General features: G+C 42.2%; 3 protein-coding genes across 3 annotated transcripts; 2 read left to right on the top strand and 1 right to left on the bottom strand.

The window, feature by feature from the left end:
- The first annotated feature begins 1,134 nt into the window (after positions 1-1,134).
- LOC306943827 (uncharacterized protein) lies at positions 1,135-21,619 on the top strand. The gene is made up of 38 exons (XM_079530351.1): positions 1,135-1,270; positions 1,552-1,809; positions 1,931-2,188; positions 2,568-2,834; positions 3,074-3,331; positions 3,752-4,009; positions 4,291-4,548; positions 4,670-4,927; positions 5,307-5,573; positions 5,813-6,070; positions 6,491-6,748; positions 7,030-7,287; positions 7,409-7,666; positions 8,046-8,312; positions 8,552-8,809; positions 9,230-9,487; positions 9,769-10,026; positions 10,148-10,405; positions 10,785-11,051; positions 11,291-11,548; positions 11,969-12,226; positions 12,508-12,765; positions 12,887-13,144; positions 13,524-13,781; positions 14,021-14,278; positions 14,699-14,956; positions 15,238-15,495; positions 15,617-15,874; positions 16,254-16,520; positions 16,760-17,017; positions 17,438-17,695; positions 18,030-18,287; positions 18,403-18,663; positions 18,797-19,057; positions 19,565-19,825; positions 19,968-20,258; positions 20,379-20,615; positions 20,858-21,619. Exons 2-38 carry the CDS (start codon positions 1,719-1,721, stop codon positions 20,860-20,862), a joined length of 9,192 nt encoding a protein of 3,063 aa, XP_079386477.1. The 5' UTR covers positions 1,135-1,270; positions 1,552-1,718; the 3' UTR covers positions 20,863-21,619.
- A 1,404-nt stretch (positions 21,620-23,023) lies between these two features.
- LOC306943504 (26S proteasome non-ATPase regulatory subunit 9-like) lies at positions 23,024-23,623 on the bottom strand (the record flags this gene model as incomplete). Its single annotated transcript, XM_079529886.1, has 1 exon — positions 23,024-23,623. One exon carries the CDS (start codon positions 23,621-23,623, stop codon positions 23,024-23,026), a length of 600 nt encoding a protein of 199 aa, XP_079386012.1.
- A 3,212-nt stretch (positions 23,624-26,835) lies between these two features.
- On the top strand, positions 26,836-27,282 carry LOC306943828 (ubiquitin-ribosomal protein eS31 fusion protein-like; the record flags this gene model as incomplete). Its single annotated transcript, XM_079530352.1, has 1 exon — positions 26,836-27,282. The coding sequence occupies one exon, from the start codon at positions 26,836-26,838 to the stop codon at positions 27,280-27,282; it is 447 nt and encodes a 148-aa protein (XP_079386478.1).
- Positions 27,283-27,600: the final 318 nt, after the last annotated feature.

Here is a 27,600-nt window from a genome sequence, read left to right on the forward strand (position 1 = left end):
TAGTCAGGGAAGACAAGATAAAAGTGCGTGATTGTTTTTTTTATTCTTCTACTATATTTCCTGAACATAAAATGTAAACTAGTGCTGCACAATGTATCATATTTCTATCATTGTGATGTGAATTTCATAATAGCAAAGAGCTGTTATGTCAGCTTGGCAGATATCCAAAAATAGAACATTAAATCAGCAAAATATACCCTTTTCAGAAACATGTCTGACATACCCCTATACCATCTAAAACTCACCCCTGCATCAGCCAAATGCACACTTTAACATAGTGTTGCATTTTGTTTCTTTAAAACATTGAATGCTGCTGCCATTTGGTGACTGTGCCACAAATTCTTGTACTGTAGGTGCAAGAAGTAATGTAAGCGTGTACAATATGAGACCCATTGAAAAGATTTTAGTTTTTGTTTCATTTCATCTTTTCACCATAGCAATACCCAACAAGCTTATCACACATTACATTGCTTCTTCATACTGTATGGTGCAGCCATACTGTACAATATATTTATATTCAATTATGAACACATTTTTTTATTATACCTTTTTCGCTTCCCAGCTCCATGTGCACCAGTGAATGTTAGTGCCAGTCTGGTGTGTCCCAACACAGCCCATGTGACCTGGGTAGGAAGCTCCAGTGCCACATCTTACAATGTGACAGCAGTGGGTCAGGATGGACACATACGTGACTGCTCCACCAACAGTACCAGCTGTCAGATACCCAACATGCACTGTGGCCAGAACTATACCATCACAGTGGCACCATATACTGACTCATGTGCTGGGAATCCCAGCATTCCTCATCACTTCATTGCAGGTACACAGAGAACAAGACTTAATATCTAAAAGATATGTACGGAATCTGAATTGTCTCCAAAAGACTACTTTGATCAGACAAAGATTTGTTCATTGTATGTATTATTTAGTTCATCAGTTGAAGCAACAAGTTTAAAATTTGAATTAAAAAATAATGTTTGTTTTTCTCCACTTGTTCCCTCCATCTCTCCAGGTCCCTGCGCCCCCAGTAATGTTTCTGTTTCTACAGAATGTGGGGTTAGCACAGTGTCCTGGTCCCCTGTTTCAGGAGTAGACATGCACATAGCAACAGCAACAGCAAACGATGGACACAACCACACCTGTAACTCAAGCACTGCGAACTCCTGCTCTTTCACTGATCTACACTGTGGTGAAAACTACTCTGTCAGTGTTGTAGCTGTTGACAGAGGTTGTCACACTGAACCAAGTGCACCTCTGGAACTGAAAACCGGTGAGAAGATGTTCACGAAAAACACTAATGCTGCTTTTGACCTGTTAGGTTTATTCATGTTCTCTTCCGAAAGATTTATTTGGAATGAATGGATTCGAATCTAGGTCGGACTTAGTGACTTGATTGCTAAATAAATAAACAAATACATATTCTAGTAGAACATTTGACTTGAAAACGTTTCTGAAAGCGTGTGATTTCCTTTCGAAATTAATTTAATTCCTTGAACATCATTATGATATAACAACATGTCAACATTGTGTTTTGCCTTTGTCTCTTCTCAGTTCCGTGTGCCCCAGTGAATGTTAGTGCCAGTCTGGCGTGTCCCAACTCAGCCAATGTGACCTGGGTAGGAAGCTCCAGTGCCACATCTTACAATGTGACAGCAGTGGGTCAGGATGGACACATACGTGACTGCTCCACCAACAGTACCGGCTGTCAGATACCCAACATGCACTGTGGCCAGAACTTTACCATCACAGTGACACCATATGCTGACTCATGTGCTGGGAATCCCAGCACTCCTCATCACTTCATTGCAGGTATTCACAGAGAACAAGATTTAAAATCTAAAAGCTATGCATCTGAACAGTCTTCAACAGACTTTTGGAACATTGTATTTAATCAGTTTTTTCTCTCCACTTCTTCCCTCCATCTCTCCAGGTCCCTGCCCCCCCAGTAATGTTCATGTTTCTACAGAATGTGGGGTTAGCACAGTGTCCTGGTCCAATGTTTCAGGAGCAGATATGTACATAGCAACAGCAGCAGCACATGATGGACACGAACACACCTGTAACTCAAGCGTTGCAAACTCCTGCTCTTTCACTGATCTACACTGTGGTGAAAACTACTCCGTCAGTGTTGTAGCTGTTGACAGAGGTTGTCACACCGCACCAAGTTCAGCTGTGGAACTAAAAACAGGTTAGAATATGTTCACCACAAAACACTGCAGTGCTGCTTTTTACCTGTTGGGTCGTTTTAATTAGGTGTCGATTACATTTTATTAAATGGCTTAAAATCTAGATATAGATGAATGCATGAAATTAAATGATTAAGTGGAGGAAGGCAAAAATAAATTAAATACCACACAATGTAAATTCCTTTAAAATGATGTTTCCACTCAGAAAACAATCTGAAAACATTGTCATGTTTCCCCTTAATAATTTGCGGGTTCAAATCTTAATTTACAATTTTCTTAATGGTAGTCTGGAGCCCTGCTACATTCATTTTTATTTTCTTGTTACTTCATTATTAAAGTTGCTGTACAATGTTTAACTCTGTATCCGTCCTCTCTTTGCAGTGCCATGTGTTCCTACCAATGTCTCGGTAGCACCTGACTGTATCAGAAACACTGCTGTTGTGTCCTGGTTTGCCAGCAAGGGGGCAGTACAGTACTCTGTTTCTGCCTGGAGTAGTCAAGGCAATGCCTGGAATGCCACCTGCATGTCCTCTGATCTCAACTGCACTCTTACAAACATCACCTGTGGCTCCAACTACACTGTAGATGTAAAGGCTATTGATGGAAACTGCTCCAGTGACCCAAGTCAGCCCCTGACATTCAACTCAGGTAAGACATGGAGAACATACTCACAGTACGGTATACACAACAAAGGCCAAAGGCAACGTAATGCTGCTTTTGGATCGTGTTCACTTAAGAAAGATTTAATTTGAATCAATGGAAGTGAATGAATGAATATGTTACATTTCAGCAATGAGAAATTCAGATCCTTCCTTCTTAGGATATCATCTTAAAGTGAACATTTTCTCCTCAATAACAACACTCCCCCCACCTATCTCTCTCCCCAGCCCCGTGTGCCCCAGTGAATGTTGGTGCCAGTCTGGTTTGTCCCAACTCAGCCCATGTGACCTGGGTAGAAAGCTCCAGTGCCACATCTTACAATGTGACAGCAGTGGGTCAGGATGGACACATACATTACTGCTCCACCAACAGTACCAGCTGTCACATACCCAACATGCACTGTGGCCAGAACTATACCATCACAGTGACACCATATGCTGACTCATGTGCTGGGAATCCCAGCATTCCTCTTCACTTCAATGCAGGTACACAGAGAGAACAATATGTACTAACTATAAAGGTGCAATTTTGGGAAATTGAAAGTGTGGTAGCATTGACACAAGTCACGAGGAATCCACTGGGAACTGAATTCTGTCTTACCATTATATATTTAATATATAATATAATATTATATATTGCGATATCATGTGAAGCATGACAACAGTGACAACAGTGTGTGAAACATGAAAAGAAATCTCGGACCGAGAACAATAGTGTGTTGCCTATAGCAACCACATTAATATGACTAAAGACTATGCACTAATATGAACAATCTCCAACAAACTAATTTGATTAGACAAATTAAGATGCTCAGCATACGTTTTGTACTTTTGTTTGATCAATTGAAGCACAAATGAAAGAGAATAATCGTTCTTTCTCTCCACTTCTTCCCTCCATCTCTCCAGGTCCCTGCTCCCCCAGTAATATTTCTGTTTCTGAAGAATGTGGGGCTAGCACAGTGTCCTGGTCCCCTGTTTCAGGAGCAGACATGTACATAGCAACAGCAACAGGACATGATGGACACAACCACACCTGCAACTCAAACACTGTAAACTCCTGCTCTTTCACTGATCTACACTGTGGTGGAAATTACTCTGTCAGTGTTGTAGCTGTTGACAGAGATTGTCACAGTGAACCAAGTTCAGCTGTGGAACTGAAAACAGGTGAGAAGATGTTCACGAAAAACACTAATGCTGCTTTTGACCTGTTAGGTTTATTCATGTTCTCTTCCGAAAGATTTATTTGGAATGAATGGATTTGAATCTAGGTCGGACTTAGTGACTTGATTGCTAAATAAATAAACAAATACATATTCTAGTAGAACATTTGACTTGAAAACGTTTCTGAAAGTGTGTGATTTCCTTTCGAAATTAATTTAATTCCTTGAACATCATTATGATATAACAACATGTCAACATTGTGTTTTGCCTTTGTCTCTTCTCAGTTCCGTGTGCCCCAGTGAATGTTAGTGCCAGTCTGGCGTGTCCCAACTCAGCCAATGTGACCTGGGTAGGAAGCTCCAGTGCCACATCTTACAATGTGACAGCAGTGGGTCAGGATGGACACATACGTGACTGCTCCACCAACAGTACCGGCTGTCAGATACCCAACATGCACTGTGGCCAGAACTTTACCATCACAGTGACACCATATGCTGACTCATGTGCTGGGAATCCCAGCACTCCTCATCACTTCATTGCAGGTATTCAGAGAGAACAAGATTTAAAATCTAAAAGCTATGCATCTGAACAGTCTTCAACAGACTTTTGGAACATTGTATTTAATCAGTTTTTTCTCTCCACTTCTTCCCTCCATCTCTCCAGGTCCCTGCCCCCCCAGTAATGTTCATGTTTCTACAGAATGTGGGGTTAGCACAGTGTCCTGGTCCAATGTTTCAGGAGCAGATATGTACATAGCAACAGCAGCAGCACATGATGGACACGAACACACCTGTAACTCAAGCGTTGCAAACTCCTGCTCTTTCACTGATCTACACTGTGGTGAAAACTACTCCGTCAGTGTTGTAGCTGTTGACAGAGGTTGTCACACCGCACCAAGTTCAGCTGTGGAACTAAAAACAGGTTAGAATATGTTCACCACAAAACACTGCAGTGCTGCTTTTTACCTGTTGGGTCGTTTTAATTAGGTGTCGATTACATTTTATTAAATGGCTTAAAATCTAGATATAGATGAATGCATGAAATTAAATGATTAAGTGGAGGAAGGCAAAAATAAATTAACTACCACACAATGTAAATTCCTTTAAAATTATGTTTCCACTCAGAAAACAATCTGAAAACATTGTCATGTTTCCCCTTAATAATTTGCGGGTTCAAATCTTAATTTACAATTTTCTTAATGGTAGTCTGGAGCCCTGCTACATTCATTTTTATTTTCTTGTTACTTCATTATTAAAGTTGCTGTACAATGTTTAACTCTGTATCCGTCCTCTCTTTGCAGTGCCATGTGTTCCTACCAATGTCTCGGTAGCACCTGACTGTATCAGAAACACTGCTGTTGTGTCCTGGTTTGCCAGCAAGGGGGCAGTACAGTACTCTGTTTCTGCCTGGAGTAGTCAAGGCAATGCCTGGAATGCCACCTGCATGTCCTCTGATCTCAACTGCACTCTTACAAACATCACCTGTGGCTCCAACTACACTGTAGATGTAAAGGCTATTGATGGAAACTGCTCCAGTGACCCGAGTCAGCCCCTGACATTCAACTCAGGTAAGACATGGAGAACATACTCACAGTACGGTATACACAACAAAGGCCAAAGGCAACGTAATGCTGCTTTTGGATCGTGTTCACTTAAGAAAGATTTAATTTGAATCAATGGAAGTGAATGAATGAATATGTTACATTTCAGCAATGAGAAATTCAGATCCTTCCTTCTTAGGATATCATCTTAAAGTGAACATTTTCTCCTCAATAACAACACTCCCCCCACCTATCTCTCTCCCCAGCCCCGTGTGCCCCAGTGAATGTTGGTGCCAGTCTGGTTTGTCCCAACTCAGCCCATGTGACCTGGGTAGAAAGCTCCAGTGCCACATCTTACAATGTGACAGCAGTGGGTCAGGATGGACACATACATTACTGCTCCACCAACAGTACCAGCTGTCACATACCCAACATGCACTGTGGCCAGAACTATACCATCACAGTGACACCATATGCTGACTCATGTGCTGGGAATCCCAGCATTCCTCTTCACTTCAATGCAGGTACACAGAGAGAACAATATGTACTAACTATAAAGGTGCAATTTTGGGAAATTGAAAGTGTGGTAGCATTGACACAAGTCACGAGGAATCCACTGGGAACTGAATTCTGTCTTACCATTATATATTTAATATATAATATAATATTATATATTGCGATATCATGTGAAGCATGACAACAGTGACAACAGTGTGTGAAACATGAAAAGAAATCTCGGACCGAGAACAATAGTGTGTTGCCTATAGCAACCACATTAATATGACTAAAGACTATGCACTAATATGAACAATCTCCAACAAACTAATTTGATTAGACAAATTAAGATGCTCAGCATACGTTTTGTACTTTTGTTTGATCAATTGAAGCACAAATGAAAGAGAATAATCGTTCTTTCTCTCCACTTCTTCCCTCCATCTCTCCAGGTCCCTGCTCCCCCAGTAATGTTTCTGTTTCTGAAGAATGTGGGGCTAGCACAGTGTCCTGGTCCCCTGTTTCAGGAGCAGACATGTACATAGCAACAGCAACAGGACATGATGGACACAACCACACCTGCAACTCAAACACTGTAAACTCCTGCTCTTTCACTGATCTACACTGTGGTGGAAATTACTCTGTCAGTGTTGTAGCTGTTGACAGAGATTGTCACAGTGAACCAAGTTCAGCTGTGGAACTGAAAACAGGTGAGAAGATGTTCACGAAAAACACTAATGCTGCTTTTGACCTGTTAGGTTTATTCATGTTCTCTTCCGAAAGATTTATTTGGAATGAATGGATTTGAATCTAGGTCGGACTTAGTGACTTGATTGCTAAATAAATAAACACATACATATTCTAGTAGAACATTTGACTTGAAAACGTTTCTGAAAGTGTGTGATTTCCTTTCGAAATTAATTTAATTCCTTGAACATCATTATGATATAACAACATGTCAACATTGTGTTTTGCCTTTGTCTCTTCTCAGTTCCGTGTGCCCCAGTGAATGTTAGTGCCAGTCTGGCGTGTCCCAACTCAGCCAATGTGACCTGGGTAGGAAGCTCCAGTGCCACATCTTACAATGTGACAGCAGTGGGTCAGGATGGACACATACGTGACTGCTCCACCAACAGTACCGGCTGTCAGATACCCAACATGCACTGTGGCCAGAACTTTACCATCACAGTGACACCATATGCTGACTCATGTGCTGGGAATCCCAGCACTCCTCATCACTTCATTGCAGGTATTCAGAGAGAACAAGATTTAAAATCTAAAAGCTATGCATCTGAACAGTCTTCAACAGACTTTTGGAACATTGTATTTAATCAGTTTTTTCTCTCCACTTCTTCCCTCCATCTCTCCAGGTCCCTGCCCCCCCAGTAATGTTCATGTTTCTACAGAATGTGGGGTTAGCACAGTGTCCTGGTCCAATGTTTCAGGAGCAGATATGTACATAGCAACAGCAGCAGCACATGATGGACACGAACACACCTGTAACTCAAGCGTTGCAAACTCCTGCTCTTTCACTGATCTACACTGTGGTGAAAACTACTCCGTCAGTGTTGTAGCTGTTGACAGAGGTTGTCACACCGCACCAAGTTCAGCTGTGGAACTAAAAACAGGTTAGAATATGTTCACCACAAAACACTGCAGTGCTGCTTTTTACCTGTTGGGTCGTTTTAATTAGGTGTCGATTACATTTTATTAAATGGCTTAAAATCTAGATATAGATGAATGCATGAAATTAAATGATTAAGTGGAGGAAGGCAAAAATAAATTAACTACCACACAATGTAAATTCCTTTAAAATGATGTTTCCACTCAGAAAACAATCTGAAAACATTGTCATGTTTCCCCTTAATAATTTGCGGGTTCAAATCTTAATTTACAATTTTCTTAATGGTAGTCTGGAGCCCTGCTACATTCATTTTTATTTTCTTGTTACTTCATTATTAAAGTTGCTGTACAATGTTTAACTCTGTATCCGTCCTCTCTTTGCAGTGCCATGTGTTCCTACCAATGTCTCGGTAGCACCTGACTGTATCAGAAACACTGCTGTTGTGTCCTGGTTTGCCAGCAAGGGGGCAGTACAGTACTCTGTTTCTGCCTGGAGTAGTCAAGGCAATGCCTGGAATGCCACCTGCATGTCCTCTGATCTCAACTGCACTCTTACAAACATCACCTGTGGCTCCAACTACACTGTAGATGTAAAGGCTATTGATGGAAACTGCTCCAGTGACCCGAGTCAGCCCCTGACATTCAACTCAGGTAAGACATGGAGAACATACTCACAGTACGGTATACACAACAAAGGCCAAAGGCAACGTAATGCTGCTTTTGGATCGTGTTCACTTAAGAAAGATTTAATTTGAATCAATGGAAGTGAATGAATGAATATGTTACATTTCAGCAATGAGAAATTCAGATCCTTCCTTCTTAGGATATCATCTTAAAGTGAACATTTTCTCCTCAATAACAACACTCCCCCCACCTATCTCTCTCCCCAGCCCCGTGTGCCCCAGTGAATGTTGGTGCCAGTCTGGTTTGTCCCAACTCAGCCCATGTGACCTGGCAAAGAAGTCCCAGTGCCACATCTTACAATGTGACAGCAGTGGGTCAGGATGGACACATGCATTACTGCTCCACCAACAGTACCAGCTGTCACATACCCAACATGCACTGTGGCCAGAACTATACCATCACAGTGACACCATATGATGACTCATGTGCTGGGAATCCCAGCATTCCTCTTCACTTCAATGCAGGTACACAGAGAGAACAATATGTACTAACTATAAAGGTGCAATTTTGGGAAATTGAAAGTGTGGTAGCATTGACACAAGTCACGAGGAATCCACTGGGAACTGAATTCTGTCTTACCATTATATATTTAATATATAATATTATATTATATATTGCGATATCATGTGAAGCATGACAACAGTGACAACAGTGTGTGAAACATGAAAAGAAATCTCGGACCGAGAACAATAGTGTGTTGCCTATAGCAACCACATTAATATGACTAAAGACTATGCACTAATATGAACAATCTCCAACAAACTAATTTGATTAGACAAATTAAGATGCTCAGCATACGTTTTGTACTTTTGTTTGATCAATTGAAGCACAAATGAAAGAGAATAATCGTTCTTTCTCTCCACTTCTTCCCTCCATCTCTCCAGGTCCCTGCTCCCCCAGTAATGTTTCTGTTTCTGAAGAATGTGGGGCTAGCACAGTGTCCTGGTCCCCTGTTTCAGGAGCAGACATGTACATAGCAACAGCAACAGGACATGATGGACACAACCACACCTGCAACTCAAACACTGTAAACTCCTGCTCTTTCACTGATCTACACTGTGGTGGAAATTACTCTGTCAGTGTTGTAGCTGTTGACAGAGATTGTCACAGTGAACCAAGTTCAGCTGTGGAACTGAAAACAGGTGAGAAGATGTTCACGAAAAACACTAATGCTGCTTTTGACCTGTTAGGTTTATTCATGTTCTCTTCCGAAAGATTTATTTGGAATGAATGGATTTGAATCTAGGTCGGACTTAGTGACTTGATTGCTAAATAAATAAACAAATACATATTCTAGTAGAACATTTGACTTGAAAACGTTTCTGAAAGTGTGTGATTTCCTTTCGAAATTAATTTAATTCCTTGAACATCATTATGATATAACAACATGTCAACATTGTGTTTTGCCTTTGTCTCTTCTCAGTTCCGTGTGCCCCAGTGAATGTTAGTGCCAGTCTGGCGTGTCCCAACTCAGCCAATGTGACCTGGGTAGGAAGCTCCAGTGCCACATCTTACAATGTGACAGCAGTGGGTCAGGATGGACACATACGTGACTGCTCCACCAACAGTACCGGCTGTCAGATACCCAACATGCACTGTGGCCAGAACTTTACCATCACAGTGACACCATATGCTGACTCATGTGCTGGGAATCCCAGCACTCCTCATCACTTCATTGCAGGTATTCAGAGAGAACAAGATTTAAAATCTAAAAGCTATGCATCTGAACAGTCTTCAACAGACTTTTGGAACATTGTATTTAATCCGTTTTTTCTCTCCACTTCTTCCCTCCATCTCTCCAGGTCCCTGCCCCCCCAGTAATGTTCATGTTTCTACAGAATGTGGGGTTAGCACAGTGTCCTGGTCCAATGTTTCAGGAGCAGATATGTACATAGCAACAGCAGCAGCACATGATGGACACGAACACACCTGTAACTCAAGCGTTGCAAACTCCTGCTCTTTCACTGATCTACACTGTGGTGAAAACTACTCCGTCAGTGTTGTAGCTGTTGACAGAGGTTGTCACACCGCACCAAGTTCAGCTGTGGAACTAAAAACAGGTTAGAATATGTTCACCACAAAACACTGCAGTGCTGCTTTTTACCTGTTGGGTCGTTTTAATTAGGTGTCGATTACATTTTATTAAATGGCTTAAAATCTAGATATAGATGAATGCATGAAATTAAATGATTAAGTGGAGGAAGGCAAAAATAAATTAACTACCACACAATGTAAATTCCTTTAAAATGATGTTTCCACTCAGAAAACAATCTGAAAACATTGTCATGTTTCCCCTTAATAATTTGCGGGTTCAAATCTTAATTTACAATTTTCTTAATGGTAGTCTGGAGCCCTGCTACATTCATTTTTATTTTCTTGTTACTTCATTATGAAAGTTGCTGTACAATGTTTAACTCTGTATCCGTCCTCTCTTTGCAGTGCCATGTGTTCCTACCAATGTCTCGGTAGCACCTGACTGTATCAGAAACACTGCTGTTGTGTCCTGGTTTGCCAGCAAGGGGGCAGTACAGTACTCTGTTTCTGCCTGGAGTAGTCAAGGCAATGCCTGGAATGCCACCTGCATGTCCTCTGATCTCAACTGCACTCTTACAAACATCACCTGTGGCTCCAACTACACTGTAGATGTAAAGGCTATTGATGGAAACTGCTCCAGTGACCCGAGTCAGCCCCTGACATTCAACTCAGGTAAGACATGGAGAACATACTCACAGTACGGTATACACAACAAAGGCCAAAGGCAACGTAATGCTGCTTTTGGATCGTGTTCACTTAAGAAAGATTTAATTTGAATCAATGGAAGTGAATGAATGAATATGTTACATTTCAGCAATGAGAAATTCAGATCCTTCCTTCTTAGGATATCATCTTAAAGTGAACATTTTCTCCTCAATAACAACACTCCCCCCACCTATCTCTCTCCCCAGCCCCGTGTGCCCCAGTGAATGTTGGTGCCAGTCTGGTTTGTCCCAACTCAGCCCATGTGACCTGGGTAGAAAGCTCCAGTGCCACATCTTACAATGTGACAGCAGTGGGTCAGGATGGACACATACATTACTGCTCCACCAACAGTACCAGCTGTCACATACCCAACATGCACTGTGGCCAGAACTATACCATCACAGTGACACCATATGCTGACTCATGTGCTGGGAATCCCAGCATTCCTCTTCACTTCAATGCAGGTACACAGAGAGAACAATATGTACTAACTATAAAGGTGCAATTTTGGGAAATTGAAAGTGTGGTAGCATTGACACAAGTCACGAGGAATCCACTGGGAACTGAATTCTGTCTTACCATTATATATTTAATATATAATATAATATTATATATTGCGATATCATGTGAAGCATGACAACAGTGACAACAGTGTGTGAAACATGAAAAGAAATCTCGGACCGAGAACAATAGTGTGTTGCCTATAGCAACCACATTAATATGACTAAAGACTATGCACTAATATGAACAATCTCCAACAAACTAATTTGATTAGACAAATTAAGATGCTCAGCATACGTTTTGTACTTTTGTTTGATCAATTGAAGCACAAATGAAAGAGAATAATCGTTCTTTCTCTCCACTTCTTCCCTCCATCTCTCCAGGTCCCTGCTCCCCCAGTAATGTTTCTGTTTCTGAAGAATGTGGGGCTAGCACAGTGTCCTGGTCCCCTGTTTCAGGAGCAGACATGTACATAGCAACAGCAACAGGACATGATGGACACAACCACACCTGCAACTCAAACACTGTAAACTCCTGCTCTTTCACTGATCTACACTGTGGTGGAAATTACTCTGTCAGTGTTGTAGCTGTTGACAGAGATTGTCACAGTGAACCAAGTTCAGCTGTGGAACTGAAAACAGGTGAGAAGATGTTCACGAAAAACACTAATGCTGCTTTTGACCTGTTAGGTTTATTCATGTTCTCTTCCGAAAGATTTATTTGGAATGAATGGATTTGAATCTAGGTCGGACTTAGTGACTTGATTGCTAAATAAATAAACAAATACATATTCTAGTAGAACATTTGACTTGAAAACGTTTCTGAAAGTGTGTGATTTCCTTTCGAAATTAATTTAATTCCTTGAACATCATTATGATATAACAACATGTCAACATTGTGTTTTGCCTTTGTCTCTTCTCAGTTCCGTGTGCCCCAGTGAATGTTAGTGCCAGTCTGGCGTGTCCCAACTCAGCCAATGTGACCTGGGTAGGAAGCTCCAGTGCCACATCTTACAATGTGACAGCAGTGGGTCAGGATGGACACATACGTGACTGCTCCACCAACAGTACCGGCTGTCAGATACCCAACATGCACTGTGGCCAGAACTTTACCATCACAGTGACACCATATGCTGACTCATGTGCTGGGAATCCCAGCACTCCTCATCACTTCATTGCAGGTATTCAGAGAGAACAAGATTTAAAATCTAAAAGCTATGCATCTGAACAGTCTTCAACAGACTTTTGGAACATTGTATTTAATCAGTTTTTTCTCTCCACTTCTTCCCTCCATCTCTCCAGGTCCCTGCCCCCCCAGTAATGTTCATGTTTCTACAGAATGTGGGGTTAGCACAGTGTCCTGGTCCAATGTTTCAGGAGCAGATATGTACATAGCAACAGCAGCAGCACATGATGGACACGAACACACCTGTAACTCAAGCGTTGCAAACTCCTGCTCTTTCACTGATCTACACTGTGGTGAAAACTACTCCGTCAGTGTTGTAGCTGTTGACAGAGGTTGTCACACCGCACCAAGTTCAGCTGTGGAACTAAAAACAGGTTAGAATATGTTCACCACAAAACACTGCAGTGCTGCTTTTTACCTGTTGGGTCGTTTTAATTAGGTGTCGATTACATTTTATTAAATGGCTTAAAATCTAGATATAGATGAATGCATGAAATTAAATGATTAAGTGGAGGAAGGCAAAAATAAATTAACTACCACACAATGTAAATTCCTTTAAAATGATGTATCCACTCAGAAAACAATCTGAAAACATTGTCATGTTTCCCCTTAATAATTTGCGGGTTCAAATCTTAATTTACAATTTTCTTAATGGTAGTCTGGAGCCCTGCTACATTCATTTTTATTTTCTTGTTACTTCATTATTAAAGTTGCTGTACAATGTTTAACTCTGTATCCGTCCTCTCTTTGCAGTGCCATGTGTTCCTACCAATGTCTCGGTAGCACCTGACTGTATCAGAAACACTGCTGTTGTGTCCTGGTTTGCCAGCAAGGGGGCAGTACAGTACTCTGTTTCTGCCTGGAGTAGTCAAGGCAATGTCACCTGCTGGTCCTCTGGTCTCAACTGCACTCTTACAAACATCACCTGTGGCTCCAACTACACTGTAGATGTAAAGGCTATTGATGGAAACTGCTCCAGTGACCCGAGTCAGCCCCTGACATTCAACTCAGGTAAGACATGGAGAACATACTCACAGTACGGTATACACAACAAAGGCCAAAGGCAACGTAATGCTGCTTTTGGATCGTGTTCACTTAAGAAAGATTTAATTTGAATCAATGGAAGTGAATGAATGAATATGTTACATTTCAGCAATGAGAAATTCAGATCCTTCCTTCTTAGGATATCATCTTAAAGTGAACATTTTCTCCTCAATAACAACACTCCCCCCACCTATCTCTCTCCCCAGCCCCGTGTGCCCCAGTGAATGTTGGTGCCAGTCTGGTTTGTCCCAACTCAGCCCATGTGACCTGGGTAGAAAGCTCCAGTGCCACATCTTACAATGTGACAGCAGTGGGTCAGGATGGACACATACATTACTGCTCCACCAACAGTACCAGCTGTCACATACCCAACATGCACTGTGGCCAGAACTATACCATCACAGTGACACCATATGCTGACTCATGTGCTGGGAATCCCAGCATTCCTCTTCACTTCAATGCAGGTACACAGAGAGAACAATATGTACTAACTATAAAGGTGCAATTTTGGGAAATTGAAAGTGTGGTAGCATTGACACAAGTCACGAGGAATCCACTGGGAACTGAATTCTGTCTTACCATTATATATTTAATATATAATATAATATTATATATTGCGATATCATGTGAAGCATGACAACAGTGACAACAGTGTGTGAAACATGAAAAGAAATCTCGGACCGAGAACAATAGTGTGTTGCCTATAGCAACCACATTAATATGACTAAAGACTATGCACTAATATGAACAATCTCCAACAAACTAATTTGATTAGACAAATTAAGATGCTCAGCATACGTTTTGTACTTTTGTTTGATCAATTGAAGCACAAATGAAAGAGAATAATCGTTCTTTCTCTCCACTTCTTCCCTCCATCTCTCCAGGTCCCTGCTCCCCCAGTAATGTTTCTGTTTCTGAAGAATGTGGGGCTAGCACAGTGTCCTGGTCCCCTGTTTCAGGAGCAGACATGTACATAGCAACAGCAACAGGACATGATGGACACAACCACACCTGCAACTCAAACACTGTAAACTCCTGCTCTTTCACTGATCTACACTGTGGTGGAAATTACTCTGTCAGTGTTGTAGCTGTTGACAGAGATTGTCACAGTGAACCAAGTTCAGCTGTGGAACTGAAAACAGGTGAGAAGATGTTCACGAAAAACACTAATGCTGCTTTTGACCTGTTAGGTTTATTCATGTTCTCTTCCGAAAGATTTATTTGGAATGAATGGATTTGAATCTAGGTCGGACTTAGTGACTTGATTGCTAAATAAATAAACAAATACATATTCTAGTAGAACATTTGACTTGAAAACGTTTCTGAAAGTGTGTGATTTCCTTTCGAAATTAATTTAATTCCTTGAACATCATTATGATATAACAACATGTCAACATTGTGTTTTGCCTTTGTCTCTTCTCAGTTCCGTGTGCCCCAGTGAATGTTAGTGCCAGTCTGGCGTGTCCCAACTCAGCCAATGTGACCTGGGTAGGAAGCTCCAGTGCCACATCTTACAATGTGACAGCAGTGGGTCAGGATGGACACATACGTGACTGCTCCACCAACAGTACCGGCTGTCAGATACCCAACATGCACTGTGGCCAGAACTTTACCATCACAGTGACACCATATGCTGACTCATGTGCTGGGAATCCCAGCACTCCTCATCACTTCATTGCAGGTATTCAGAGAGAACAAGATTTAAAATCTAAAAGCTATGCATCTGAACAGTCTTCAACAGACTTTTGGAACATTGTATTTAATCAGTTTTTTCTCTCCACTTCTTCCCTCCATCTCTCCAGGTCCCTGCCCCCCCAGTAATGTTCATGTTTCTACAGAATGTGGGGTTAGCACAGTGTCCTGGTCCAATGTTTCAGGAGCAGATATGTACATAGCAACAGCAGCAGCACATGATGGACACGAACACACCTGTAACTCAAGCGTTGCAAACTCCTGCTCTTTCACTGATCTACACTGTGGTGAAAACTACTCCGTCAGTGTTGTAGCTGTTGACAGAGGTTGTCACACCGCACCAAGTTCAGCTGTGGAACTAAAAACAGGTTAGAATATGTTCACCACAAAACACTGCAGTGCTGCTTTTTACCTGTTGGGTCGTTTTAATTAGGTGTCGATTACATTTTATTAAATGGCTTAAAATCTAGATATAGATGAATGCATGAAATTAAATGATTAAGTGGAGGAAGGCAAAAATAAATTAAATACCACACAATGTAAATTCCTTTAAAATGATGTTTCCACTCAGAAAACAATCTGAAAACATTGTCATGTTTCCCCTTAATAATTTGCGGGTTCAAATCTTAATTTACAATTTTCTTAATGGTAGTCTGGAGCCCTGCTACATTCATTTTTATTTTCTTGTTACTTCATTATTAAAGTTGCTGTACAATGTTTAACTCTGTATCCGTCCTCTCTTTGCAGTGCCATGTGTTCCTACCAATGTCTCGGTAGCACCTGACTGTATCAGAAACACTGCTGTTGTGTCCTGGTTTGCCAGCAAGGGGGCAGTACATTACTCTGTTTCTGCCTGGAGTAGTCAAGGCAATGCCTGGAATGCCACCTGCATGTCCTCTGATCTCAACTGCACTCTTACAAACATCACCTGTGGCTCCAACTACACTGTAGATGTAAAGGCTATTGATGGAAACTGCTCCAGTGACCCGAGTCAGCCCCTGACATTCAACTCAGGTAAGACATGGAGAACATACTCACAGTACGGTATACACAACAAAGGCCAAAGGCAACGTAATGCTGCTTTTGGATCGTCTTCACTTAAGAAAGATTTAAGTCGAATCAATGGAAGTGAATGAATGAATATGTTACATTTCAGCAATGAGAAATTCAGATCCTTCCTTCTTAGGATATCATCTTAAAGTGAACATTTTCTCCTCAATAACAACACTCCCCCCACCTATCTCTCTCCCCAGCCCCGTGTGCCCCAGTGAGTGTTAGTGCCAGTCTGGTGTGTCCCAACTCAGCCCATGTGACCTGGGTAGAAAGCTCCAGTGCCACATCTTACAATGTGACAGCAGTGGGTCAGGATGGACACATACATTACTGCTCCACCAACAGTACCAGCTGTCACATACCCAACATGCACTGTGGCCAGAACTATACCATCACAGTGACACCATATGCTGACTCATGTGCTGGGAATCCCAGCATTCCTCTTCACTTCAATGCAGGTACACAGAGAGAACAATATGTACTAACTATAAAGGTGCAATTTTGGGAAATTGAAAGTGTGGTAGCATTGACACAAGTCACGAGGAATCCACTGGGAACTGAATTCTGTCTTACCATTATATATTTAATATATAATATAATATTATATATTGCGATATCATGTGAAGCATGACAACAGTGACAACAGTGTGTGAAACATGAAAAGAAATCTCGGACCGAGAACAATAGTGTGTTGCCTATAGCAACCACACTAATATGACTAAAGACTATGCACTAATATGAACAATCTCCAACAAACTAATTTGATTAGACAAATTAAGATGCTCAGCATACGTTTTGTACTTTTGTTTGATCAATTGAAGCACAAATGAAAGAGAATAATCGTTCTTTCTCTCCACTTCTTCCCTCCATCTCTCCAGGTCCCTGCTCCCCCAGTAATGTTTCTGTTTCTGAAGAATGTGGGGCTAGCACAGTGTCCTGGTCCCCTGTTTCAGGAGCAGACATGTACATAGCAACAGCAACAGGACATGATGGACACAACCACACCTGCAACTCAAACACTGTAAACTCCTGCTTTTTCACTGATCTACACTGTGGTGAAAACTACTCTGTCAGTGTTGTAGCTGTTGACAGAGGTTGTCACAGTGAACCAAGTTCAGCTGTGGAACTTGAAACAGGTGAGACACTCACCAAAGACACTGATATTTAGCTTTTGACCCGTTTACATGAGTGTAAGAAACGAGTAAAGGGGGAGCGGAGGAATGAATCATTTAGCCACCCATTTAGCCAGAATGCAATCTTATGAGAACTAAAAATCCATAAACAACATATGTAGCATGTCCACTCATCATAATACTGATTTTAGATCTTAATTGTTACAATTAGTTACATGTCTTTCTTTTCGAAAAATGTTCTGATCAGTTCTAATCATGTTAATTTACTATACAGAATATCTTTGAGCCCAGTTATATTGTGTAATGTTTAACTCTGTATTCCATCGTCTCTTTGCAGTGCCATGTGTTCCTACCAACGTCTCGGTAGCTCCTGACTGTATCAGCAACACTGCTGTTGTGTCCTGGTCTGCCAGCAAGGGGGCAGTACAGTACTCTGTTTCTGCCTGGAGTAGTCATATCAATGCCACCTGCCTGTCCTCTGAACTCAACTGTACTCTTAGAAGCTTTACGTGTGGCACCAACTACACTGTAGCTGTCAAGGCTATTAACGGCAACTGCTCCAGTGATCTGAGTCATACCCTGACATTCAGCTCGGGTAAGAGATGGAGAATTTACGTGCACAAGAACACTTTTACACTATACACTGACTGACTGCATGCTGCCACCTGTAGATTATTCATCTAATTAAAACAATCCATAATTTTCCCCAGTCCCTTGCCCACCCCAGGATATAAGCGCCAGGGTCAACTGTTCCTCTAACACCGCGGCCATCTCCTGGAATCCCAGCACCGATGCCCTCAATTACACAGCTTTCGTCACTGGTGGTAACGGAACACTTCTCACGTGCACGTCTTCCGAAAATACGTGTTCCGTCGAGGGTCTGCCCTGCGGAATTACCTTCTCTGTTCAAGTCAGGGCTCACACAGAATACTGTGACAGCCAGCTCAGTCCACCAGTCAACATCTCATCAGGTACCGTATGGGTGGCCATGCCGCCAAACTTGTTTTAAAGAAAAACGTGGTCATAAATGTGATGAGTCCAACTTGCATTTCTTAACCCTCGATCATCCGACCAACCAAATTCCCTCTCATGTGTGTTCTCCAGCTCCATGCGAACCCCAAGGCATCAATGGCTCCTTGGACTGTCTGTCCAATGAAGCAACCATATCGTGGAACTCAACGTTAGGGGCAGAGATGTACACGGTGACGGCGGTGGGTGGAGGCCACGCGACAAACTGCACTGCTTCCACCAGCACCACGTGTATGGTGGATGACCTTGCCTGTGGCGTCCTCTATACGTTCTCTGTCACCGCCGCCAACAGCCTGTGTGACAGTCGTCCCAGCGCCACCATCCAGTTGCAGACAGGTAACGCACGTTTAAAAACGCAGCTCAGAGACACAGAAACACATGTATGTACACGTACATTTTTTTCTTCCTTACCTGTGATGTCTGTGCGAACCCCGGGGTCTGTTGAGGGGTTTCTTTTAAAACATAAAGTCAAAAGTTGGTCACAAAAATGAAAAAACATGTACACATACAAGCACCAATACAATGCTTTCATTTGTATACTATCCTCACCCTACGTTTTAACAGCGGGCGAACAGCGGCGACTCTGGGTGATACAAATCCCCTAGAGGGAGTTCCGTATCACCATTCATGGAGGGTAAACAAATGTTTCATTTTCACGAACGACGTTCCACCGCCCACTTTTCGACTATCGCTGGGTCCCATAGACAAATAACGTACTTCCGGAAAATACGCCAGGCTGTCACCTGCTGTTAGAACGTACCATTAGCTTTATATGTAGAATGCCCATTTAAGTGCTTCACTTAGAAAAGCATCTTCAAACCTCTGAATCCCCCTCCCCTTTAGCCCCATGCCGACCAGTCAACCTCTCAGTTGAGTACAACTGTGCCAACCAGTCAGCACTGCTGTCCTGGACTCCCGCCAGTGGTGCAGTGGAATACTTTGGCTGCGCCCAGGATGACAGTGGCGACAGGCTGTGCTGTGACAGCTTGTACACAAACTGCACCATAGAGGGCCTTCGGTGTGGAGTCCATTACAACTTCACTGTACTGGCCTCAGACGGGACATGCAACAGTTCTGTCAGTGACACAGTACGCAATGGAGCTGGTAAGAAATCTCACAGTTGTTATAAGAAACAGATGTTTTGCGATTATGAAAAATCACACATTCTATACGACAGTTTCTGTATTCACGTCGCACCATGATGACAGTTGATGTATTAATAACCAGTCCAACTCTCTCCTTTTAGTTCCCTGTCCTCCAGACAACGTGCAGGTTCGGCTGTTGCCACAGCAGCTGCGGCGCCAGGTGTTGCGTTTCAGCTGGACACAGGTCCCCTGTTCACATGTCCAGTACATGCTGACCATGACGGGTAGTCTCCTCGGGGACAACCAGACCTTGTTCGACCTCTCGTCCTCTTGGACAAACTCGACTGCCTACGAGATGCCCCTGCCCTGTGGTTCATCTTACGTCGCCAGTGTGGAAAGCAGGAACTGTGGTGGAAACAGTGGCCAATCAGTGGCTCTCAGTGGAAATACAGGTACACTGAGACTGATACATATTGTTCAAAAGTCACTTTGGTGCATTTATGTGATTGTGCTGCTCGGGCAGTTGTTATCACAATCAATACTAACGATAAACCCTCCCCTCCACCCCACAGCTCCTTGTCCTCCAACAGGAGTGACGTACAGCGGTGACTTGTCCTCGGCCACAGTCTCATGGAATGCTTCCGTACATGCCGTCACGTACAAGGTGTATGATGACAGCGTCTCGCCAAAGTCCCAGCTGTGCTGCATAGGCAGCCTGTCCTGCTCCGTAACCAACGTCCAGTCCAGTCACCTGGTAGTCACAGCCAGCAACGAAGGAGGGGAGAGTGGAGAAACACGTGTCACATCAGGTACGCGCTTCAGTGCACATTGAAGTTAAGAATGCTCCATAGCACTGGCCCTCTAGTCTGGTCCTGGGGGCCCGGACAATTGCTAGTTTTCTGGTTTGCCATCTAGAGTACCAGGTCTGAATTAGTCCCTGAGTAGACAGAGGAGGAGATCTGCTGCTTCACAACATATGATTTAAACAAAATCATAGATAGCAAATAGCAAAACTTACGTGTTGCTTTTTTCTTTACAGGATTTCTTTTAGGATGAAGGAGATGTCACTTGAGAAATGACTGTTGACTGCGTCGTTGGCCATGGACATCACCTGTAAATCTCAGGTACTGACTGTGGAAGGAAAGAGCTTCATCATCACCGACCTGAACCCAGACAAAACCCAAACCGAGGAACCTACTTCAATACTTTAATGTGTTAAAACAGGTTAGGGGGGTCTGGAGATCATCTCTGTAGAATAGGAGACCTGCAGTGTTTCAGAAACCAGAATGTGAAGGTTGCGTAAGCAACCATTAAAATCCCAAAGTTGAGTCCTGTTTTCAAAGTGCCAATATTACAGTGGGTAGACTTTAGACAGAATATGGAGGATAATGGTTTAGAACAATATCAATTTGCCATAACATGTATAGATGGTATATAGAACACATAAATGTTTTTTTTTAATCGGGCGATTGCAATGGCCTAGCCACTAAACACATTTAACCACATGGTGTAAGCATTATTTAATGTCATCTGAAGTTTTGGGTACTGTAGAGCTGTTCCAAATATGGACACAACATGCATTGTTGATTTCCTCTATGCTTGTGATGAACTATGAAGTATATTTTTCATTAAGATGTATGTGGGTAAAAGGTTTGAATGTTTTATATAATTCTTATGTTTTTTCATACTTTTTTATACGATTCTTTTTCACTTTTGTACATGATATAATAGCATATTCTTAAAGTAATATATCAGGCTGTGTTTTCCAGGTACAGAGAATGTTGACCTTTGATATTATGAATTTATATTTAACAATATTCTCAAATAAAATTCAAATAAATGAAAAATGTGTAAATGTGTCTTTTTATCCCATAATATTACAAAAGAAAACACACCCGTGTGAAGTGAAAGGCGCTAATATATTATATTATTGTTGAGTGGTGTAAACCACTCCTACAACTGGCTTTGTTAGTGCAGAAAAAATGAGCATGGTTGCTATGTTCACCCTGTTCACCCGGGTGTGATTTCATTACACATCTCCATACACATTACACATTACTGCAGAAAAAATGAGCATGGTTGCTATGTTCACCCTGTTCACCCGGGTGTGATTTCATTACGTCAGACATGATTTCATTACGTCAGACAGGCTATATTACACCACTCAGTTCACACGGGTGTGATTTTATTATATACATGTTGCTATGATTGGGTGATTTAATGGTGATGTAAAACAAACGGTGACAACAAGCTCACAAGTTTGAGCTTGTATATTGGCTATTTTCAAAGTTTAAATAGACCTGATGAAGAGGTTAATGTATGTTTTGTAATAATAATAATACAAATGTACAAAGTAACTAACTAGTAACTAGTTTTCAAATAATTGCAGTGGAGTAAAAGTACAATTGTTGATCTCTGAGATGTAGAGAAGTAGAAGTATTGAAAATTGGAAATACTCCAGTAAAAGTACCTCAAACTTTTACTTATAAGTACAGAGTAATGTAATGTAAAAGTTATTAGTTTCAAGCACTGCAGCATCACTAGCAGGCAGTGTGGTACATTTACCCAAGTAACTTATTGTTCTTGACCTTTGCGTGACAGTTAATCAATCTCCAATAAACAAAAAAACCCATGTTGTTTTCATAAGTACCTAACTAACAATGCTTATGATCTCTCTAGGCATCTATACACACAAGCAGGACAGCACTCTTTTTCTTTTACTTTAGAGGTGACGATATATAGCTGATATAGCTGAGAGGCCGTCTCGGAAGTAGAAAGGTCCCAGGTTCGAGCCCCGGGCCCAGTGAGACACTTAATCCATTGAGACCTGGAACACATCCATGTCACGTTAGCGTTTAACCACATTAACCATTAACCAATTTTGGGCGGGAACCCCTTTTGGTGTTTTAAACATTATGTTATAATTTAGCTATTGAAAAATAGCAGATCTACAAGCTCATAGCGCGCCACCGAGTGGCGCGCTATGAACTTGTAGGTCTGCTATTTTTGAAAAATCGTTAAAATGTGCCTCAAATCTTTCCGAAGATTGTCATGATTTAGAAAAAAAATTAAAATTAAATTTCGACGTCAGGCCTGATTGGGTTAACTGATCCCCCTGCGGTCACTTGAGAAGAACCCAGTTGGGTACAACTAAAGTTTCCCTGTGGCTTATTATTAACTGAGGTAACATTTTCAAGACAGTCGAATCGTCTCAGAGTCATCTGTGGATTGGAACAATATTGCATCCCAGTAGACCTCTTCCTGACCATCGCTGTGGAGTCAAGGACACATGATGGGCTAGTCGGCCACCTCTAATCACTGTGACACGCAATGGCTTCCCTTCACTATGTTGGACAACAGCGGCAATGTTCTGGAGGTTCTGAAAGTTTCCCGTCTTCACAGAACCAAACTGCACGATTTCATCGCCAACTTGAAGACCAGCTTGACAGGCGGGAGAAGCTTGTGTCACAGCGTCCACTCGTGCAAAGGGAGAGGGCAGAGTAACCTCGTGATCCATAGACTCAGACTGCGCCTCGGCCTGACCATTGTTGTCATGCGTGGCTTTCTCTTGCGAGTGCAGCTTGTGCAACGCGTCTTCTATGTCTGACATGACGGCCTTGTGGTCATTCTGTAGGCACGAAATGTTGTGTCTTGCTGTTCTGATCTGGTACAAGTCGATATCTGCCCGTGGGAAACCTTCTGCGTCAACCAGGGGACCTGAAACCCCAACACCTTGACCTTCCAAGATGTCATAATAAGCTTTTATCTGCTCCTCAATTTGGTCCTTCTTTTTCATAATAATTTTAACATTGTCCATAATTCTACAGATGCTCTCTTGTGAATTACCACGTCGCTTCTCACTGTCTCTCCGTAACAATTTCTTTCAGATATCCAAACATCTAAAATCTAAGAAAATGTTCTGCACCTTAAATAGGGCAGCTAACCAAGAGCTCTGGTCTGACACAGGTTGTGTCACGCAACACACGCTGTTGTCATGCCTGCATGTCTAACAATGCCGATTTTCACTGGCGTTGCATTGTTCTCTCTTGAGTCTTAACCACATGAATCGTCTCTACTCTTTGCCTAACATTTGCCAAAAATAGCAGATCGCTGGGGGTGCATGGTCAGCAAAGAATTAAGGTGTTACATTAAGTGTTTAAATGGCCCTGAAACAGTTCTAATGCTAGCAATTCCGACATCCCATTATTCCGACTATGTGGCTTTGTGTGCGGTTAGGGTTAGGAAACAGCAAGCAAGCTAACACCGTTAAACCCACCCTGCGGCACCCTCAATACTTAGGCTACTACTTAGTGAACTAAATTTAAGTGGTTAATGGTTCATCACTGTCAGCGGTTCTGTGCCGATTTCTCCGTTCCTGCTTTTTCCACAGAAATAAAATAGAATCAGTTTCGATTCATTAATCCAATGTTGAGTGGGCCAGAGAAATGTTCACAAGGCTATATTATGTGCGTAGCAGACCAGACCTATACTTCATATCGCGGAACGAATGGCCTTGAGGGTATGATGTGATGTTGTGTAATTAATTTAATGATCGCGATGGCTGTCTGCTGTACCAAACAGAACCTGTTACTAGCGGTCATTATTCAAAAATAGCACAACTGAATTCAGTGATTGACCAATCAAAATCAAGCACCATCATTCAACCAAGCCGTGTGTTTTATGAGAGGACTTGAGAATGAAGACTTTGTTTGTACTTTGAGTTGGAGTCAGTTGGAGTTTTCCTGCATTTGGGTCGAGCTCAGAAAAAACTAAAAAACATCCTGTGATGTATACATAGTACTGTATTCATTTTCTCCAGATTAATCACCTTTGTCACTCACACAGCACTATTAAACTAACTGTTTAGGTCACTACTCATTTGGGGTTTTGTTCTAAAAAGGTTTGCCTTGATTATATTTACAGTAGGTAGTTGCAACATGGGCCTTTCACCTTCTCTAATCAATAGTATGAAGGCTTTTGGCTCATGTTGAACTTGGTGTTATATGATCTCTGTCAAAGACGAGAAAACAAGTGGAAACGACCACACTGAACAGAAGTTAATATTGGATTCTATTACAACATATTATGTTGGGTTGGCTCCTACTAATCTTGATCAAACACTGGACTTTCACTCTTAAAAAAAGTAAAGAAAAAGAAAAAAATAAGTTGTGTTGATGATGCGTCATGTACTTACAGATCAGTTCACGGGCATAAATGGTAAATGGTAAATGGTGCATTTATATAGCGCCTTTATCCAAGGCGCTTTACATAGATTGTGCATTACATTCACCCATTCACACATACATTCATACACCGATTGCGGCGGAAGCCATGCAAGGTACCAACCAGCACATCGGGAGCAATTTGGGGTTCAGTGTCTTGCCCAAGGACACTTCGACATGTAGACAGGAGGAGCCGGGATTCGAACCGCCGACCCATGGATGGATCATTGGATGACCTGCTCTACCTCTTGAGCCACAGTCGCCGGGCATGAAACAGGATTGACAGTCGAAGGACCAGAAAGAACAAATAGAGATTATGAGAGCCTTTTTATTTGTACCGGTGTTTCTGTTTTGCTGTGTCAGAAACAGCAGAGGAAACTTCTCCACTGACGCAGGAAAGAATGAAAGAAGCGAGGTGACCACATCACAGACCGACAGGAACTGTCTGCTCGATAAAGCGAGCACTGTTGTTAAAGTAGCATACCAGGCTTTTGTCACTCTTACTTCATTTCATGAATATTTTTTAAATTTATATATCTTTTTCCATTATTGAGATAGATCGGCCTATTCAAGATTGTTATTGAGGTCTGACATTTATGGAACTGAGCACACGACGCGTTGTGTGCTTGTAGATCAGCCATTTTCACGCAACGTTCGCCCCCAGAATATAGGGTAGGATTAAATGTGTTCTCTGAGAGTCTGAGGTCTTTCATGTTCCATGTTCATGTGCAGTTGGACTTGTGTATGTTTTTTCCTGTAAAACAAAACATATTTGTCTTTGTCCTCTGCATGGCACTCATCAGTATACTTACTATAGTATACTATACATAGCAAATAAAACAGTTTGTGCAGCTTATCCAAAAAACTACACCAACCTTCAAAGATTTAAAGGTTCATGGTGCTTGCTTAATATCTATCTATCTATCTATCTATCTATCTATCTATCTATCTATCTATCTATCTATCTATCTATCTATCTATCTATCTATCTATAAATTGCACCAAGTCTCTGTACGTACATCTGTCTGTATATGTCTGTCTGTCTGTCTGTGTAATCCACGTAACTCGAGAACCGTTCGCCCCACCGACATCAAATTCGACACACGCGTTCCACACCACCGCAGGGGGTGCAGTGCTCGGTGTCGAGTTGTCCAGAACCGCCCCAAAAAGGCCTCTGCCCGGGCTCTGGACAGGGCCCCTGCCCAGGGTCCATATATGGAGCTGGCCTGTTCTGACATCATTCTGACGTCTGCATATATACTCCATATTTGGGCATGACTGACAAAGAATTCCATATATGGGCATAAAAGGGACACAGACATAATATCTTGGTGGGGCATTCATTTCCAACTTGCATCGTTCCAAGTAGGCCAGTGCCCAACGACGGGCACTGCTGTAGAGGCTCCAACGGGCAACGCTCTAGTTGCCCAAATTTGGAGACATATTTCAGAGATATATGTCATCAGGGATTGACGTCATAGATGACCGAAGACACAGGCTGATCACGTTAAGTTAGAGCTTCACTTTGGAGCCACACCATTTATGTCCCAAGATCCACCATTTCACACCATGTCACCATGTCACATGATAGGAATGGTTTTGCGATGTCAAATAACACCTTATTTGGGTGCGGCTGCTGTGAAAATAAGGACATGGCTGAGACATCATGACATCAGCGGGTTGACTGGTGGAGCATATAAGAACAGATATTTTAACCTTGTTTCAGCCGAACTTTCTGAAAAGAAGGAACATTCATTGTGGTACATACAGTACTCTTATGATCCCGCAATTAGGAGCACAACACAAGATGCAGATTTTTGTGAAAACCCTAACTGGGAAGACGGTAACCCTCGAGGTCGAACCTTCAGATACCATTGACAATGTCAAGGCCAAAATCCAAGACAAAGAGGGCATCCCTCCCGATCAGCAGAGGTTGATCTTCGCCGGTAAGCAACTGGAGGACGGACGCACCCTGTCCGACTACAACATCCAGAAGGAGTCCACTCTGCACCTGGTGCTGAGGCTGCGAGGCGGTGCCAAAAAGAGGAAGAAGAAGACCTTCACCACCCCCAAGAAGAACAAGCACGAGAAGAGGAAGGAGAAACTCGCCGTGCTCAAATACTACGATGTCGACAACAATGGTCTGGTCCGCCGCCTGAAGCGCGAGTGTGACGAGTGCGGTCCCGGTGTGTTCATGGCCAGCCACTTCGACAGGCAACACTGTGGAAGATGCGAGATGACAAAAACAGTCTGACCAAAAAAGAAAGAGTGTGCTAGGAGTGACCAGTGCACCATGTCACTAGCCTGGCTAATACCATGTCACAGTATGATAGTGGTTTCCACCCATAGACTGTAAATAATATGCACTGTCACTCCCTTTGATGTCAAGAACTACTCAGTTGTACTCTGTACTGTATTACTGGTGGCTTTATTTCACATGCTTTCGTCACAAAGCCAACGTCAAAACTGACAACACAAAAAGAATAAACACTGATCAGATAAACAATAACGGGAAACATAAAGCACATAAATGGAGTAAAATAACACATGAACATCTATTTACCTCACTGGC

This window comes from Electrona antarctica (genome assembly GCF_951216825.1).
Source record: "Electrona antarctica genome assembly, chromosome: 19".
Lineage (NCBI taxonomy): Eukaryota > Metazoa > Chordata > Actinopteri > Myctophiformes > Myctophidae > Electrona > Electrona antarctica.

What these genes read in the sequence shown, in the direction of transcription:
- LOC306943827 (XM_079530351.1), top strand. Translation starts at nt 1,719, where the DNA reads ATGCACTGTGGCCAGAACTTTACCATCACAGTGACACCATATGCTGAC. An exon ending in TCCTCTTCACTTCAATGCAG is followed by an intron (nt 11,549 to 11,968) that starts GTACACAGAGAG and finishes CCATCTCTCCAG; the next exon opens with GTCCCTGCTCCCCCAGTAAT. An exon ending in TCCTCATCACTTCATTGCAG is followed by an intron (nt 15,496 to 15,616) that starts GTATTCAGAGAG and finishes CCATCTCTCCAG; the next exon opens with GTCCCTGCCCCCCCAGTAAT.